Here is a 19611-nt window from a genome sequence, read left to right on the forward strand (position 1 = left end):
AAATTTGATAGGATATTATGATGTGGTTACAAAGGAACTGGATGCAAAAAAAAATTTTGATATCATATATTTGGATTTCAGGAAAGCTTTTGACACTGTTGCGCATGGAAGCAGAATGGTATTAAGGGTAAGTTGCTACAATGGATAAAAGGATGGTTGAATGTTGAATGGGAGAAGACAAAGGGTGGTAATTAATGGGTGCTGCTCTTCATGGACTAATGTTATTAGCGGAGTCCCACAGGGTTCGGTGTTGGGTTCTCTATTGTTTTGTATATTGATGAAGGTATATCAGGCTTAGTGTCGAAGTTTGTAGATGATACAAAAGTTGGCAGGGTTGTTAATGACAGTAATGACAGTGTGCTACTGCAACAGGATCTAGATAATTTGGGCAGATGGGCTAGGAAGTGGCAACTGAAGTTTAACCTTGACAAATGCAAAATACTGCATATGGGCAGAAGTAACCCCAGAGAAACGTACCAACTGTGTGGTACTACATTTAAGGTGGTAGAAAATGAAAAAGACCTGGGAGTAATTGTGCAGTCAGATATGAAGTTTTCTGAGCAATGCAGACAGGCTGCCAGGCAGGTCATGGGATTTTGTCAATGATATATAGAAATTTTGCTAGCAGGGAAAAGGAGGTGATTGTCCTTCTGTATAAGGCAACGGTAAGGCCACGCCTTGAGTACTGCGTACAGGTCTGGAGGCCTCATTTTAGGAAGGATGTAGATTTACTTGAGCGTGTGCAGAGAAGGGCAACAAGATTGGTGAGGGGAATGAAGGGATCCTCTTACCAAGAGAGGCTTAAGTTCTTCAAATTGCAGCGGCTGGAGACTAGGCACCTGCACGGTGATCTGATTGAGGTGTATAAGGCCTTGAATGGGTGGAGCACGCTGAATTCTGTTGGGATCCTTCCACTTGTTCAGATTACGAACCTAAGGGGGCATAAATTAAAATTAAGAAAAGACAGATGTAGAATAGATGTGCGGAAATTTGCCTTTAGCCAGCTGGTGGTTAATTGCTGGAACAAACTTCCATCTGTCATTGTAGAAGTTGATAGGTTAAATAAATTTAAGGAGGAACTGGACAGGCATTTGGAGGGAATGGTGCGTTTTTTTTTTTTTTTTTTGGCAAATGCTGCATAAACTCATACACTTGCTTTCTTGCATCACATGCCACTACTACTATAATGTTATGTACTTCTGTGCTAAATTTCATTGACTTTGTCAATTATTTTGAAAACTGTTTTACACTTCTGTTTATACCTTAACTTTTAATAATCTTAAATTAAATTGAAAATGGCTGCAGGATAGGTGTGTGGAAATTTGCTTTCAGCTGGAGAGTAATTGATTATTGGAGCAAAATAATGTCTGGCATTGTGGAAGTGGGCAGTTTGAGGAAAGACTTGGAAAAATATTAGAGGGGATGGATAGATGATGTGTTTTTTTTTTTTTTTTGGCCTATGCTGATTGCATCATTGGCAATTTCTTCTACTACTACTAATAATATGGACCCTGTATGCCTTATGTTTTGAGAGATATGTTTACATGTAGTAAGGGCACAAAAGGTGATATCGTTGTACATGTTGGCTCTATTAACATTAAGTGTAGGAGATCTGCGGATTTACTTAACAAGTAAAGGTCAATGTTGAAAAAAAGTCATGAATTAGGATTAAATTTGAAAGTGTCTGCAATCCTGCTCAGACACGTTAGGAGGGAATATATGACGAGAGCCTTGTCAGTCATTTCAGCCCTGGAGAGATTGTGCAAGGCTCATGGGGTAGAATTTTTTCAGCCTGGTCTGTGCTTGTTAATCGGAGAGATTGCTTCTACACGGATGGGATACACTTAAATAGAAAGGGTGCAAGAATATTTGCTGATGCTATTGAGGCAATGTTAGGTGGGTCGGAAAACTGCTAGCTTGGGGGGAATTCACAGACTAATAGATTAACAGTAGCCACGGGCAGAGGTGGAAATGATTCTTGCACTGCTTCTGTTGTATTGAGCAGCAGCCTGGAAAGCAAGTTGCTGGAGTTCCGGAAATGCTGGAGGTCATGAAAAAAGTAAATACATGGGCTGTGTTAGAGTAAGTAAGAGTAAGAACAGGTGCATGTATAATTGCATTTACACCAGTGCTAGGAGTATAGTAAATACATTTGATGAATTTGAAGTGCTGGTCAAATCATTAAAGGTAAATATTGTTAGGATATCAGAGATGTGGTGTCACAGATATTAAAAAAAAAAATCTTGTTTATACTCAAGCACGACCACCAGATCAGGGGAGTTTACAATAAATCAATCAATACAAATGTTAATCGTATTTAGCAGTCACAGGCTTGAACCTCAGTCCATTCAAAGAGCGTGTGCTACTGCACTTGTGCTTTGACCGCTTGGCTATGTCAAGCCTAGGAATGCAGAATTGGAATTTGGGGACTACAATGTGTATGGAAAGGATAGGAAAGGAGGAGGGGTTACGCTGTAAGATAAGAAACACACACAGTCTAAGGAAGTGCATCCAGTTGACATAGATGGACAGTGCAACGTTGAGTCAATTTGGTGTGACATAGGGCGCCTCCGTAGCCAGGTGGGAAGGAGCAGCAGTGCGTAGCACATGCTTCTTGATTAGACCGGGGTTCGAGCCCGTCACCACCAAATACGGAGTATGCGGAAAGGTCAAGGAATGACCACCGCATATCCCGGAGCAATATGGCCTTAGTTGCTAATGCTCCTAAAAACCAAATAACGAACGAACAATAACGGTGTGACATAAGCACTGGGAAAGCAAAAATGAGAATAGGACTTTGTTATAGGCCTAATGACTCTCTTGAGTACAATGAACAATTATACAGAGAAATAGAGTGGGCCAGTAAATCAGAGTGTCTTATAAGGGGGGATTTTAACTTCCCAAGTATTGATTGAAATTTGTGTGTTGGTCACTCGCACACTAGCAAGACTTTTGTGGATTTATTGGATGATTGTTTTCTACAGTAGCATGTTAGAGAGACAACCAGAGGTTGTAATACTTTTGATCTGATTATCTGCAGTGATTATTCATGCAGTAAGAATTTGCAGATAAAGGAACCACTGGGTGGCAGTGATCACAGTATACTGATGTGGAATTTACTTAAAGATGTAACTACCCTCACGGATAAAGGGAAGAGTTTTTACTTTCTTAAAGGTGACTACCGTGGTCTTAGAGATTTTTTAAATTCTATACAATGGGACCAACTGATGATGTTACCAACAGCAAATTCTGAATGGGAAGCGTTTCAAGGAAGTAATCTTGGAAGCTACTAGGCTTTTTGTTCCAACTAAAATACTGTTCTAGGTTTAGGCCCAAATGGATGTCAGATGAACTAGTGAGACTCGTGGCAGAGAAGAAAAATGCATGGGATGTATATAAATTATCGAGTGACACAGAAGCCTATGGTAGATATAAGCTAGTCTGTAATCAAGTTACAAAGGAGTTTAGGCAAGCAGAGGTAGATTATGAGAAATATTTGGCAAAGGATGCAAAGAAAAACAGCAAAGATTTCTTTACTTGTATAAACTAAAAGGAAGGGGCTGAATCAGATTAGTCCACTTGATATCAGTGGTTTGACTGTAGATGATCATCTTCAGATAGCTGCCAAACTAAATGAGTATTTTTCATCTACATTCACACACGAGGAGTTATTCAAAGGGGAGAGGGCCAGATGTTTTTCAAACTCTAACAGTGAGTTAAATGATTTTGTAATAACTGAGAGCAAAGTGAAGAAGTTGTTGAAGTTAAACATTTTATGATGGTGAATGGTAGCTGGGGTTGATGGGATCTGTCCAGTTATATTAAGAGGTGGCAAAGGAAGTAAGTAAACCCTTAGCCATAATTATGAGAGCATCCTTGGACTCAGGGGAAGTCCCCACAGACTGGAGTATGTGCAAATGTATCTCCAATTCACAAAGGGGGGAGGGGGGATAAAAGGGTGACACGAGTAATTACAGACCTGTTAGTTTGACATTTATGTTCTGTTGAGAATAATGTAGTCACTGGTTAAAGAAGCATTTCAAGATTATTTAGACAAGACTGCAGTAATAATTCAGACACTGCATGGGTTTGTTACGGGGCAGTCTTGTCTGACAAATTTGATTGCATACTATGACGTGATCACAGAGCTGGATGCAAAAAATAATTTCAATATCATATACTTGGATTTCAGGAAAACTTTTGATACTATTGCACATGGAAGACTACTGTACAAATTGGAGCACTATGGCATTAAGAGCAAAATGCTACAATAGATAAAAGGATGGTTGAGTGGGAAAAGACAGAGTGGTAATCAATGTGTCCATTGATTACCATCGTCTGGAGACTAGGCACCTGCGAGGCAACCTGATTGAGGTGTATAAGGCCTTGAATGGATTGAGCAGGCTCATTCCCTTGTATAAGGCAATGGTCAGGTCTGGAAGCCTCATTTTAGGAAGGATGTAGAGTTGCTAGAACGAGTGCAAGGAAGGGCAACAAGACTGCTGAGGGAGAACAAAGGGGTGCTCTTATGAAGAAAGACTTAAGTTTTGCAAATTGCATCGTTTGGAGACTAGGTACCTGAGAAGCAACCTGACTGAGGTGTATAAGGCTTTGAATGGATTGAGCAGGCTCATTTGTGATAGGATTCTTCCTCTTGTGCAGATTACAAACCCGAGGGGGCATAAATTGAAATTAAGGAAAGACAGTTGTTGAATAGATGTCTGGAAATTTGCCTTTAGCCAGAAGTAATCCCAGGTCTGTCAGCACCCTGTGCAAGATTTTCTGGTGCGCCTCTCCGACTTGAAATTTACAGCAAATCAGTGAATTTTCGGGGCATTCTACGCCCCCTAAATTTTGGCGTCCTGTTCGGGGAAACCGCTTGAACGTGCCTTAAGCTAGCCGTACCTTTAGCCAGCAGGTAGTTGGTTGCTGGAACAAACTTCCATCTGTCGTTGTGGAAGTTGATATCTTAAATAAATTCAAGAAGTTGATATCTTAAATAAATTCAAGGCAGAACTAGACAAACATTTGAAATGAATGAATGGATGGGTGAAATGGGAAGATTTTTTTTTTTTTTTTTTTTGCCTGATTCCATATAAGCTTGCTTGATTTCTTGCATCATATGCCTCTGCTAATATAAAGATTTAATTTTTAATACTTTTATTGTAAGTAGCATTAACAAACTGAGCAGAGTTTAGTGCAATATCATTGTTCTGTTTATTCATTAGTTTGTGCTGTGTTGTGTGTTTTAGTTTTAAGCAAGATTAGTTTTGTTCTTATATGCAATTTTTTTTTTATTTGTTTTTGAAAGATTAGGGTACTTAATTTGTTGAACAATGTGACTGCACTATGGTATTCCACTTGTGTAAGTTGGCATGGGTTGTTATAGTCAACTTAAACTAGGTCATAGAATGTATAGGTTTTGGAATAACCAATACCGTGCAATTGAATGAAACATAAAGAATAAAATAAATAAAACAAACTTTAAAGTAAATTTATTGCATTTCATGACAGTATGTGTAATTCACTTGCTGCAGCATGTGATATACCTTAATTGGCTATCATTAATTTGGATCAAGATCTGGGAATACTACTCAGACTGTGCTGGAATGCAATTATGGAGCATTCTGGCTAAATCTGGATCTCTATTATGTCTTATGTTTTTTTTTTAATTTCTAAAAGTTGGGATGACCGTTGGTACCAATAGTCACAGGTAAATTATAATCAAAACTTGTAGAGGTCTTGTTATTAGTTAAGACAAATTGAGGTTGTCACAGACATTTTCAGATATGCCAGACAAGCTCTGCTTGCTACCTGGAAGTCTAAAATGCTGATAGAACTGATGTGACACTCAAGTCAAGTGGGCCCATGCTGATAGAACTGAGGTGACACTCAAATCAAGTGGGCCCAATTTCGGTGAAGTCTGGACAGTCTGTGAGATCCAAATCCTCTGCTTGCACCTTCACAATGGTGGGACTGTTAGTAATCCTGGGTATAACCTCCATGCACAAGCACACTGTGGGTGACCACCCAGGTGTGAACCAATGTAAGCAGCATTCCTCCGTGTGGCACCCACACCACACGGAGGAATGCTGCCCCTCTGTGTTACCAGGCAATATTAGATGGTAGATGACTCTCATCAACCTGTGCAATACCACCACTTTGCTTATTGGAGGCTTGAAGTGGTGGAACCCATGGTTAGTCTCTAGAGCTAAGTTCCAGTCAACTTTTCTAATGAGGTAATTTTCCTTGGTGATTCTAATTTTCACAACTCCAGCTGGATTCAGTTTTCTAGTGACACAGATCCAGCTGGTCAAGATACTGAGACTTTTGCAATTACTAATGACGAGCAATTACTAATGACGCTAATGGGAGTGCTGTGGTTCAGGGGAGAACTGAGGGGGGCAGTTGCCCTCTGAATCACAGTCTATTAAAATGCACTGTTTGCTTGATGTTTGCGGAGCAGTCGGGTACGGGACATGATACTGCCAAGGGGGATGTCTTTGTGTGTGCACGATGTAAGGAGTGCAAGGAAATCAGGCGACAACTCAGCGTTGTTATGGGCCTTTATGAGAGCTTGAAGGACAGGGTGGATGCCCTCGAAGGAAATAAATTGAGGGGCCCATCAAGCTCTCAGCTGCCCACATCAACGCCAGAGCTTGCACTTGGTCATCAGGCAACACAGAAGCAGCCCCCTAGGCAGAATGCGCTGGTCCCACAGGAACTAGTAGTTGTTGGTGACTCTATTGTCAGGGAAACGGGGAACGTACTTTGTAAAAAGAATAGGTGGAATAGGACCAGGGTATGTCTGCCAGGGGCAAAGGTTGATGACGTTGTAGAGCGGATATCATCTTTTAAGGGCACAAAAGGTGATATAGTTGTACACGTTGGCACTAATGATATTAAGAGTAGGAGACCGGCGGAATTACTTAGCAAGTACAGGTCACTGTTGAAAAAAAGCCGTGAATTAGGGTTGAACTTGAAAGTGTCTGCAATTCTGCCCAGACACGATAGGAGGGAGTATATGATGAGAGCCTTGTCGATCAATTCGGCCCTGGAGGGATTGTGCAAGGCTCAAGGGGTAGAATTTTTTTCAGCCTGGACTGTACTTGTTAACAGGAGAGATTGCTTCTACAGGGATGGGATACACTTAAATAGAAAGGGTGCAAGAATTTTTGCTGATGCTGTCGAGGCAGTGTTAGGTGGGTCGGAAAACTGCTAGTTGGGGGGGATACAAGGACTAATAGATTAACAGTAGCCAGTGGCAGAGGTGGAAGTGATTCTTGCACTGCTTCTATTGAAATGAGCAGAAGTCTGAAAAACAAGATGCAGGATATTTCAGAGACTGCTGGTAGTCATTGCGGTACAAGTAAACACATGGGTTATGTTAGGGTAGCTAAGAATAGAAACAGGTGCATGTATACCTGCGTGTACACCAATGCTAGGAGTTTGGTAAATAAATTTGATAATTTGAGGTATTGCTCAAAACATCAAAGGCAGATATTGTTGGGATATCAGAGACGTGGTGTCACACAGATATAAGTAATGCGGAACTGGAATTTGGGGAATACAATGTGTATAGAAAGGATAGACAGGACAGGAGGGGAGGAGGGGTTATGCTATTAATTAAGAAACACATAAAGTCCAAGGAAGTGAAGCCAGTCGACATCGATGGACAGGGCAGTGTCGAGTCAGTTTGGTGTGACATAAGCATAGGGAAATCAAAATTGAGAGTAGGAGTGTGCTATAGGCCTAATGACTCTGATGAGTATAATAAGATATTGTACAGGGAAATAGAGTGGGCCAGTAAATCAGAGAGTCTTATAATGGGGGACTTTAATTTCCCAGATATTGACTGGAATTTGTGGGTTGGTCACTCGCACACTAGCAAGGCTTTTGTGGATTTATTGGATGATTGTTTTCTACATTAGCATGTTCGTGAGGCAACAAGAGGGAGCAATACTCTTGATCTGATTATCAGTAGTGATTCTTCATGCATTAAGAACCTGCAGATAAATGAACCACTAGGTGGCAGTGATCACAGTGTGTTGAAGTGGGATTTACTCAAGGAGGTAACTACCATCAGAGGTAAAGGGAAGGGTTTTTGTTTTCGTAAAGGCGACTATGATGGTCTGAGACAGTATTTAAATTCTATACAGTGGGACCAACTGATGATGTTACCAACAGCAAACTCAAAATGGGAAGCATTCAAGGAACTAATCTTGGAGGCTACCAGGCTTTACATACCAACTAAGAAATATTGTTCAAGGTTTAGGCCTAAATGGTTGTCAGATGAACTAATGAGACATGTGGCAGAGAAGAAAAATGCATGGGATACATACAAATTAATGGCTGACATGGAAGCCTATGATAGATATAAGTTGGTCTGTAACCAAGTCACAAAGGAGATTAGGCAGGCAAAGGCAGACTATGAAAAATCCTTGGCAAAGGATGCAAAGAAAAACAGAAAAGAGTTCTTTACATACTTGAACTCGAAAAGGAAAGGGATGAATCAGATTGGTCCACTGGATATTGATGGTTCAACAGTTGAGGATCCTGCTCAGGTGGCTAACAATCTAAACGAGTATTTTGCATCTACATTCACGCATGAGGAGTTATTCAGGAAGGAGAATGATGCAGGTAAAGTAAACATTGGCAGTGAGCTGGATGATTTTGTAATAACTGAGAGGAAAGTGGAGGAGAGATTGTTGAGGATAAACATAAAAAAGGCACCTGGGGTGGATGGGATCTATCCAGTTATATTAAAGGAGGCAGCAAAGGAAGTATGCAAACCCCTAGCCATAATTATGAGAGCTTCTTTGGACTCAGGGGAGGTACTCATAGACTGGAGATGTGCAAATGTAACCCCAATTCACAAAGGAGGATCAAAGGCTGACACAAGTAATTATAGACCTGTTAGTTTAACTTCTGTTCCAGGTAAATTAATGGAGGCACTGGTTAAAGAAGCACTGCAGGATCATCTAGACAAGAATTCAGTTATAGCTCAGACGCAGCATGGTTTTGTTAAGGGCAGGTCTTGCCTGACCAATTTGATTGGATACTATGATGTAGTCACAAAAGAACTGGATGCAGGGAATAACTTTGATATTATATATTTGGATCTTAGAAAGGCTTTTGATACTGTTGCACATGGAAGACTGCTGCACAAATTGGAGCAGTGTGGCATTGGAGGCAAATTGCTGCTATGGATAAGGGGATGGTTGAGTGGCAGAAGACAGAGTGGTAATCAATGGACACTGCTCAACGTGGACTAATGTTATTAGTGGAGTTCCTCAAGGTTCAGTGTTGGGTCCGTTGTTGTTTTCGGTGTTTATGAATGATATTGATGATGGGATATCAAGTTTAATGTCCAAGTTTGCAGATGATACAAAGGTTGGCAGGGTCGTTAAGGACAATACTGACGCTATGCTGCTGCAACAGGATCTGGAAAGGTTGAACAGATGGGCTGAGAGGTGGCAAATGAGGTTTAACATCGACAAATGTAAAGTGCTGCATATGGGAAACAGTAACCCCAGAGCAACGTATCAACTCTGCGGTACTACACTGACAGTGGTGGAGAATGAAAAGGACCCTGGGGGTAATTGTGCAGGCAGATATAAAGTTCTCTGAGCAGTGCAGACGAGCTGCAAGAGTAGCTCATGGTGTCTTGTCAATGATATACAGGAATTTTTCTAGGATAAGGAGGTGATTATTCCCTTGTATAAGGCAATGGTAAGGCCACATCTTGAGTACTGTATACAGGTCTGGAGGCCTCATTTCAAGAAGGATGTAGAGCTGCTGGAACGGGTACAGAGAAGGGCAACAAGATTAGTAAATGGAACAAAGGGTTGCTCTTACGAAGAAAGGCTTAAGTTTTGCAAATTACAGAGTTTGGAGACTAGGCACCGGCGAGGTGATCTGATAGAGGTGTATAATTCTTTGAATGGTTTGAGCATGCTCAATGCCAATGGGATTCTTCATCTTTCTCAGAATAATCACCTCAGAGGGCATAAATTCAAATTGAGGAAGGACGGATGTCGGATAGATGTGCGGAAATTTGCCTTTGGCCAGCGGGTGGTTGGTTGGTGGAACCGACTTCCATCACTTGTTGTTGAAGTTGATAGCCTAAACAAATTTAAAGCTCAACTGGACAGGTATTTCGAACGAACGGAGGGTTGAAATGGGAGTGGGTTTTTTTTTTTTTTTTTTTTTTGGCTGATGCTGAATAAGCTTGCTTTCTTGCATCATATGCCTCTGCTAATGCTAATGGATTCAGTTTTCTAGTGACACAGATCCAGCTGGTCAAGATACTGAGACTTTTGCAATTACTAATGACCGCGTACAGATTGTTCATTTCCCTACCAGAATACCAGACAATTCTAACCATACAGTCAACACACTTGATCTTTTTCTCACAAACAATCCTTCTAAGTACACGGTCAAAGTGAGTGGTCCTTTAGGCACCTCAGATCACAACTTGGTGATTGTCTCTTCTCCAGTGGAGCCTTTATCTCATGGCTATTTCCAACCTTGTGTTGTTTGGCATTACAAGAATGCAAAATGGGATGACCTGTGAGATTTCTTTTCCTTGGTCAGATTACTGTTTCAAAACTTCTGATGTCAACGTTTGCTCAGATCGTATCAGTGAAATTATTCTTGTAGGAATGGAATCCTTTATTCCATCTTAAAATCTCGTCCTTTATCTAAACCTTGGTTTTCCAATAAATGTGCTAAGGCTGTTCAAGAAAAGAATGTTGCATATCATAATTGGCTTGTTTCCACTTCTGTTTCATTTTTTGCCTAACCAGAGTTCGCAACAATTGTAAAGCAGTTATTAATCAGTCCAAACTAGATTTGGAGCAAGCTTAGTGTAGAAAACTTGCTTCTTGCCCTAATTTTAGCTGAGCATTCTGGTTTCTTGCCAAAGCTATTGGCCGCAACTTTTGCCTATCTCTGCTCCCGCCTCTGTAAAAACCAGATGGTTCTATTTTCACTTCAACCAAGTATAAAGCTGACCTGCTAGCATCCAATATTTCTTCCAACTCATGTATTAATGATCTTGGTAAAACCTCCCATCTTTCACATCATGCTCCATTCAATGCCTCCTGTGGTCTTCTGTCAAAAGGGTGTCAGAAGGGTTTTGACGAATCTTGATGCTAAGAAAGTTCCGGGTCCTGATGGTATTTCTTTCTGTTCTTTGCTGCCTTTTTTCACTTTCTTATTTCAAAGGTGTTTTTCCTTCTGCTTGGAAATTTGCTCATATCCACCCAGTTCATAAAAAGGGTGACAAATCCCTCCCATCCAATTATCATCCCATTGCAATTACTTCTACTCTTTCTAAAGTAATGAAGAAATCAATTAACCCCAAACTTTTAAACTATCTAGAAACCTTCCATCTGATCAACAATCGCCAGTATCGATTCCGTCAGTGTCGAGCCACTGGTGATATTCTGGCTTATGTTACCCTTTTATGGACAAATTCAATGGAAAAGTTTGGTGAAACACAAACAGTTGCTCTTGACATCTCAAAGGCTTTCGATTGTGTTTGGCATAAAGGTCTTCTAAACAAGCTTCCATCTTATGGTTTACCAACTGTTTTTTATAATTGATTATCCGGTTTCTCTTTGACCTCTGAGGCGCAGTTTGGCCAAAATAGCCCTTGCACCAGAAACTCCCATAACAACAACTCTGACCACTCACTGAGAGTGATGGTAGATGGCTCTCTGTCTTCTAACTTCTCCACTAATGCTGGTGCCTCCCATGGTTTAGTTCTTTCCCCCACTCTTTTCCGCTTGTATATTAATGACCATCTTCCATTGACCAGAAATGGTTTGTTTGTTTGTTCGGATTTTTTTGGCGCATTAGCTACTAAGGCTATAATGTGCCAGCCAGAAATGGAAGAAGAATTTTCTAATGATAGCACATTGCATTCCACCTTCCAGTTTGAGAAACTTGCCCTGCTCAATCAGCTTCAAATTCTTGAATATCAACTACCAATTCTTTAAATGCTGATCTCCAGGTAATTCTCCAGTGGGGTAAAGACAACTTGGTTGATTTCAATCCTTCTAAAACTCAGTCCTGTCTTGTATCATGCAAAAAGGATTTTTCTGCTCCTATGCTTATCTTTGGTGACACTCCGATTTCTAGGCAAGATGATATATCTCTTTTAGAGATTACCTTGACTTCTAATCTCTCTTGGCACAATCACATTACAAATACTGCTTCCTCTGCATCTAAAAAACTTGGTTTTCTCTTTTGCTCTCGGCGTTAATTTTCTTCCAAACAGCTGCTCACTCTGTACAAATTGCAAATCCGCCCTACCATGGAATATTGTTCCCACATCTGGGGCAGTGCCCCCAAAACCTCTCTCAGGCTTCTAGATTCCATTCAGAACAGGGCAGTTAGGTTAATTAATGACTCATCTCTAACAGTCTCTCCACTCTGTTTCATAGATGTACTGTTTCTGCTGCATACTTTTTCTACAGATACTTCCATGGGTACTGTTCTTCTGAATTGGCTTCTATAATTCCCGCTCTGTCTTTCAAAACAGTCCGAACACGTGCCGCCAACATCCATTTACTGTCCATCTTCAAACTCACAGAACCAACTTTAAATCTTCCTCGTTTATTCATTCAGCTGCCGTTTTCTGGAACAACCTTCCTTCATATGTATTTCCTGATAATTACAGTCTACAGAAGTTCGTCCAGTGTCAACATATATCTTCTTTCATCTTATCAACCTCCAACCTATACACAGTACTAAGTACTCTATAGGTTCTATCTTCCTCGTTTATTCATTCAGCTGCCGTTTTCTGGAACAACCTTCCTTCATATGTATTTCCTGATAATTACAGTCTACAGAAGTTCGTCCAGTGTCAACATATATCTTCTTTCATCTTCTCAACCTCCAACCTATACACAGTACTAAGTACTCTATAGGTTCTAATACCTCTCGTGTTTGGGGTTTTCATAAAAAAAAAAAAAGAGTAACAACATTTACAAGAATAATGTGGGGAAAATTTTTCTAATGCTTAGAATTTGGTAAATTTATATGGGTACTAAAACTAATGGGGGAGTGCGTTGTGTGAATGGACACAAGAATCTAAACATGTGAATATTAAGAGTAAACTATTTTGTATTGACCACATTTGTTTTTCCTTCTGTGATATAAAAGAAGTATATTGGAAGTTGAAAGACAAAAGCTACATTATGGAAAATTATGTATTATGCCTAGTTTTAAATAGAGGATGACAGAGATCAGTTTTTACATTCTTTAATTGTGATTAAGTGATTTATGGTGTAAAATAAATTTCTGTTGCTGTACATTGCCATACAGAAGTGTAAAGAAAACACCCTTGTCAGATGTATCTGAATTGTTTTTAAGCAGTTCAGAGATGTTCTGGTTGTCAAAATGTACCACAGAATTAGCTTATTCAGTAGTTTTATTTGATGACTTTATTATTGTTTGACTATATATATATATATTCAGTTCCTAACTAAACACATTTTTTATTATTATTTTTTTTTTATTAGGTGTTGTGTATATGTTCTGGAATTAGAACATACGTATTTCAGTGGACATAGCCATCTGCCATCATTTCTTTCACGACCACCTGTATACCCATTGGCACAACTGGAGCAACAGAATCCAACTCTTGATGGAGGGCTTTTTCTTCCTCCTATTACAGAATCTGCAGAGTATGTGAATTGTAAATATTATTATATATTGTTAAATAAAATTTGTTCAATATACTTGAATATTCACTAATTTTCAGCTATTATTCATTTAGTCACAGATTTCACATAAGATTAGAGCAGATGATATTAAAATTGTAGTTTTTTTTTTTTATATAAAACAAAGATGTATATACATTGTTTTCAATTTGTTTTTTTAATTAATTAGGTGACACATTCAACATTCTTCATGAATGCATTTTCTTTGAAAAGTAAATAAAAAAATAAAAGGGTTTATTAAATCTGTTTATTCCAAGATTTATATGTAATATAACTTAGGTTAGCCATAAAACTCTGTTAAAAATTACTTTAAAATGGAATGTATTTTTCTTATTTCAGCAATATTTGTTATATTCCCAAGGTGGTTCTGAATGGTTATTATATATTTCCGTGTAGTCAAAATCAAAATTCAGTGAATGTTACTTTTTATTATAATTACAGTACAGTAGAAAAAAGATCATATTTGCTAAAAAAATTAAGAAAATAGGCAAAAATACACTGAAAAGGTTCTCTCTAAATGTAAAATATCCATTATTCATTTCCTTCAGTTCTAATCTGCTTGAATTGCTTTTGCATTTTTCCTAATTCAGGGGAGATTATGACAAATGTCTATATTCTACTCAACATATATCCATATTTTGCATATAACTTCTAGTCATTTTTGAGAATTCTTAGATTTAACTAATTCAGGAGAAATGTTGTCTATATACCAATCAACATATGTACATATTTTGCACATGATTTCTAGTCATTTTTGAGAATATTAATAATTTCCTTTTTTGAACATGGCATGGCAATGTTTTCTGTTTTATTAGTTGTTGCTCTTTAAGGTCCAGGAATGACAATTTAAAATTGAATTTACCAGTGTAATTTTTCTCCCTTTAAAGTAGTCCCTTTTTGGGCAGCTCTACATAAAGCATTCTCTTCTGCCATGAATGGAAACATTTCGGGAACTTGTTTACTGATATTGATTTTAGTGCCCTCCACGTATACTGTTGGATGTTCTACAAAGACCCAAATTACTTCCATTTCTGTGAAGCATTAATACACGAAAAAATAAAGAAGTCAGACAGAGCAAACTCAGATCAAGGAGGGGAGTGCAAATCTAAAGGATATTTTTACATCATAAATTGCGTTATTTATATCGCAGTGTGAGCCAGTTTGTTGTAATGCATAATTCACTTGTCCAAGCACAATTCATGACTTTTCTACAACACCTTTTCCTTTAAACACTTCAGAGCTTGAAAGTTAAATGTCTGATGCCAGTTTTTTTCTGCCTTTTCATCTCAGGTTCATACTGAAATATCTTGTTGATGACATTTTCTAGTAAGTTTGGTCTGCTTTAATTTTTTACAAAAGTTTGATGAAAACCTGTTCTTGTCTCAGTCGATCAGGAGTCCAGTTATATAGCAAAATCTTTGCTCAGACCTTCATTTCAAGATTGATGGTGAAACTATGAACATTCTCTTAATCCAGCTGGGGCTGGATTAAGAAAGTGATCACCAAACTCTGCTGTCTTTATTGATAGTCATTCTTTGATTGTTATGAACAAATTTCCTTACTTTTTCAATATTTTCATCAGTCCATACTGTTGTCAAATGGCCAGATTGAGAGTTAGCATGGATGTTTTCTCTTCCTTCAGAATGCATCAGAAATTAATTTATGCCACTTGAAGTAATATAAAATCCATTTTACATTGCAGCCTCCCAATAAATTTATTTTAAAAATTTTTCTTTCAGTGGGAGGCTTCCTCAATATAACCATAAATTTCAGGTTCACACACGGTTCCATAAATTTTTCAGACTGTTTTTGAAGTGAAAACCACTTTTAATTTAATATTGTGAGACATAATAAACACTCAACATAATATTGCTGCAACAATAGATGAAGAAATGCAATTACAACTTGCACCAACAGATTTGTTGTTAGTCACAGTGCCTTAACACGGCCATTCTTGGAACTTTCTAGCCACACCTTGTGGCTACCTTAATTTTGTTATTGCCATTCCACTGACAAACTGAATTTCAGATGTGCACACTACATTATCTGAACTTATCACTTGGCAAGTTCACTATATTATGGCATTCTTAATGTGATGTCTCAGTCTAGGCCTGCTAGTTTCTAAAATTTAATTGCCTAAAAAAATATATATATGCTTTATGCTGTATGTATTTCTTGAACATTATTTTTAGAATTTCTTTCTATGTATTTCTATAAATACATAGATAGACATAGAAATACATAGAGAAATACAACCTGCAAGTATTTCTAGAAATACATACATTCCTTAATGTTCTCTTCAGAGTAAAATATCCAAGAAGAAAATTTTAATTCTCATATAACAGACTTCTCTCATCTGTCTCCAGTATTTTTTAAATTGTAACTATGATGTTTATTTTCACATTTTATGGTAATTTTAAATGGCTGTTATTTTCTTTCATCCTCTCACAGAAATGGCTTTTCTGAGCCTCCACCAATGCCAGGTTCACCTGTGTTACCCACAGTAAATATTAGTGAAATAGTCCACCAATGCAATCAGGTGGGAAATGCTAGTGGTGTTTTAAAAGATCGTCAGTTACAAGAAGTCATTGAAGGCCTCTCACAACTTGTTGATAGGTAAGTGCGTGTGCTGTGCTCACAACAATTAATGACAGTTTAGCCTATTGTTTGTCAATCAGAAAGTTAAATTTAATGGTTTTCCATGCATTCATGAACAGAATTGAGCATAAAATAATTTTGGTTAACCTGTTCTGAAGTTTTCATAAATATTTCTTTGGTATCATGTAAATTTCAAAAATATTAAGACTAGTGTAAATAGTAGGCCAAGTTTGATACTGGAAATATGTAAAATAGCCAAGAACATTTCCAATGTTGCAGGTAGCAGAGTGGTTATGATTGTTTTCCTTCCACACTATGTTGAAAAAGGCCTCAGTTCAACTTCCATTGGGATGGGAGGAATTTTTGAGCTTTTTTTTTTCACACCCTGGATGAGTGGGTCATTCTCAGAAACTCTGTTTTTCCATCCATCAAAACAGGCAAACCAACCATAGAATTCATGAAATAGATGTTTTTTCTGAAAAAAACAAAAAAAAAACAAAAATGCAATGACCAAGAACATTCCCACCATTCCAATACTGATTTTATGGTAATACCAATAGTATTTGCCTTCATAGTGCAAGGAAGCCAAAGGCTTTTGATGCAATTACAGAAAAAAAAAACACTAAGTAGATAAGAAAGTGCAAATTATATGCTTCCCTCCTCATATAGGTAACTATCCAGGTGACCTTTGAATTTATTCAAGCTGTCAGCCTTGACTGCCTGCGAGGGCAACCTGTCCCAGCAATCAATGACTCGCTGACTGAAATAAAACTTCTTACAATCTAATCTAAACCTCAACCCCTGTAATTTGAATTTATGAGCCCTAGTTCTGTAATTCTTTATAACAATAAATTCTGTCTTCATTCATTTTACTAATCCCTCTCAGAGCCTTATTAACCTCAATCAGGTTGCCTCTGAGGTGTCTGGTTGCCAAGCTCTGTAGCCCACATAATTGGAGTCTTTACTCATATGATCGCCCTTTTGCTGATCTCACCATTTGAGATGCCCATCTTTGGACTCTTTCAAGAAGCTCAATACTTTTTTTTTTTCAGATGAGGTCTCCATACTTGAACACAGTATTCTAATTGTGGTCTTACAATTGCCTTATACAGTGTAATGTATCTTTAGAAATATTGCAAAATTTAAATTTACAGTATATTACAGAATTTATGTTAACAAAATATTATAACAATTAAACTGTTGACAAAACTTTAATCACCAAAGAAGTTAAATTTAAGCTACCAAACAAAAATGTATGGCGTTCCCACCAAAATATTGATAACAAAGAAGGTTATCTGATTATTAAGCTATAGCGTGTCTTTGAAGTGGAAATAAATAGATAGGAATGATTATTCTATTTTAATAGCGCCATAATTTTCAGTTCTTTAGCAACTTATCAGTATAATTTTTGCAGCATTTTTAATTAATGCTGTGAAAATTAAAAATCTTATCAACTGTTTAACCAGCTTGTACTGTCTACTGCTTGTGAGATAGCAGTGCTACCAGTGCAGTTATCAAAATGGTATATCTTTTTAAATGAATAGTAAAATACTCTTCGGTTTAGAGTGCTGTTTATTTTAAGGTAGGCTAACACAGGACAACTTGTTGAAAAGGCAAAATTGGCTTTTAATAGTGAGGGAACAAAAACAAGGAATGTTCCTTCTATTTTCCGTACCAACACTGGTCAAAAAATTAGTCACTTGCGGTATTTAGGACATATAACAGATTGAACATGTGTGTCTTCTGTGACTGAAGAAAGGATTTTCATGATGGATGGGGTGCAGAAAAGATGTTAGTGAGCAACTGCATTTGGTAGATCTAAAGGACATCCTGATAAAGAAGTAACTGAATCTGCTGGTGTTTCAGAAAGAACAGTAATAAGTTTTTAAGAAAAAAGTTATTACTGTTCTTGACTCACGAAAACTTGAAGTTTTTGCAAGTCAAAATCAACCAGAAATCAGTGTTAAAATTGTCAAAAGTCTGTACTTAAGTGATTGTTAGCAAATATCACATCTACTAAATGAAAAAAAGATTTGAAACAAGAGAAGAACTGCTGCAAACACAACTCCCACCAACCTCATCAGCCAATTTCGAGAGAATTATGTAATGTAGATATCTAAAGTACGATTGCATGAGAAGCAATGAGGCATTTTGTCCAGACTGTGTGCAAGGTGGTGGGTCAGTGATGCTTTAGGGATTTTTTTTTTTTAAATTATTATGAAGCAGGTCTCTTACTTGAAATACCAAACATGATGAATCAAATCTGTTATACAAATATTCAGGATGATCAGTTATGCCTTTTGCTCAACATCTGAGGGACATATACTCCTATATTCCAGGATGACAACTGTCCAGTTCACAGAACCTTTACTGTTTTAAATCGGCCAGATTTAAATCCTATAGAAAATGTATAGGACTATATTGAACAGAAAGTGAAAAAAACAGCATTCATGAAACCCAAGTGAATTACTTACTCATTTTCAGAAATGCCTCATATTAATGTACATTATTTAAAGGGTATAGGTGAATCCCTACCAATGAGAATTCATGAAGTGATTCTTGCTAAAGGAGAGGTTATATATTATTAATTTAAAAATTATACAGGTGACTAATTTTTTGTCTAGTTTCTGTATTTATGGTACATTCATGGTATTTACAGGGTAATCAAGAAAAGATGTGACAGTTTTGAATACCAATTTTTTTTTTATTCATTGGGCTGACATTGGTGAGTTTGATATCATTAAACATGTAAGGCAGGAGTTCATTACTCAAGCAAAGCTGCAGCCACTGTTTCTTTAGAGATGCCCTTCACAGCAACTGTGATTTCACCTTTCAGCTCTTCAGTGGAACAGTATCTACAGTAATAATCCACATATAGTGGTATGTGATTTATTACTGTAGATACTGTTCTTCAGGCAGGGTTGTTAATGATAGTATTGACAATATGCTACTGCAACAGAATCTAGAAAAGTTGGGCAGATGGGCTGAGAGGTGGTAACTGAAATTTAACATTGACAAATGCAAAGTGTTGCATATGGGTAGAAGTAACCCCAGAGAAATGTACCAGCTGTGTGGTACTACACTCAGGGTGGTAGAGAATGAAAAAGACCTGGGGGTAATTGTCAGTCAGGTATGAAGTTTTCTGAGCAGTATAGACAGGCTGCCAGAGCAGGTCATGGGGTCTTGTCAATGATATACAGGAATTTTGCTAATATGGATAAGGAATGGTCAGGCTACACCTTGAGTACTGCTTATAGGTCTGGAGGCCTCATTTTAGGAA

General features: G+C 37.9%; 1 protein-coding gene across 1 annotated transcript in view; it reads left to right on the forward strand.

Annotated features, from left to right (window-relative positions):
• Positions 1-19611, forward strand: part of LOC150081364 (brefeldin A-inhibited guanine nucleotide-exchange protein 3) — a 235668-nt gene that overhangs the window by 149360 nt on the left and 66697 nt on the right. The window contains exons 21-22 of the mRNA XM_090380184.1: positions 13533-13697; positions 16185-16349. Of these exons, the coding sequence (XP_090236310.1) occupies positions 13533-13697; positions 16185-16349 (330 nt within the window). The remainder of the gene's footprint in view (positions 1-13532; positions 13698-16184; positions 16350-19611) is intronic.

The sequence above is a fragment of the Mastigoproctus giganteus genome, chromosome 8 (genome assembly GCF_048544385.1).
Source record: "Mastigoproctus giganteus isolate SK-2022 chromosome 8, ASM4854438v1, whole genome shotgun sequence".
Lineage (NCBI taxonomy): Eukaryota > Metazoa > Arthropoda > Arachnida > Uropygi > Thelyphonidae > Mastigoproctus > Mastigoproctus giganteus.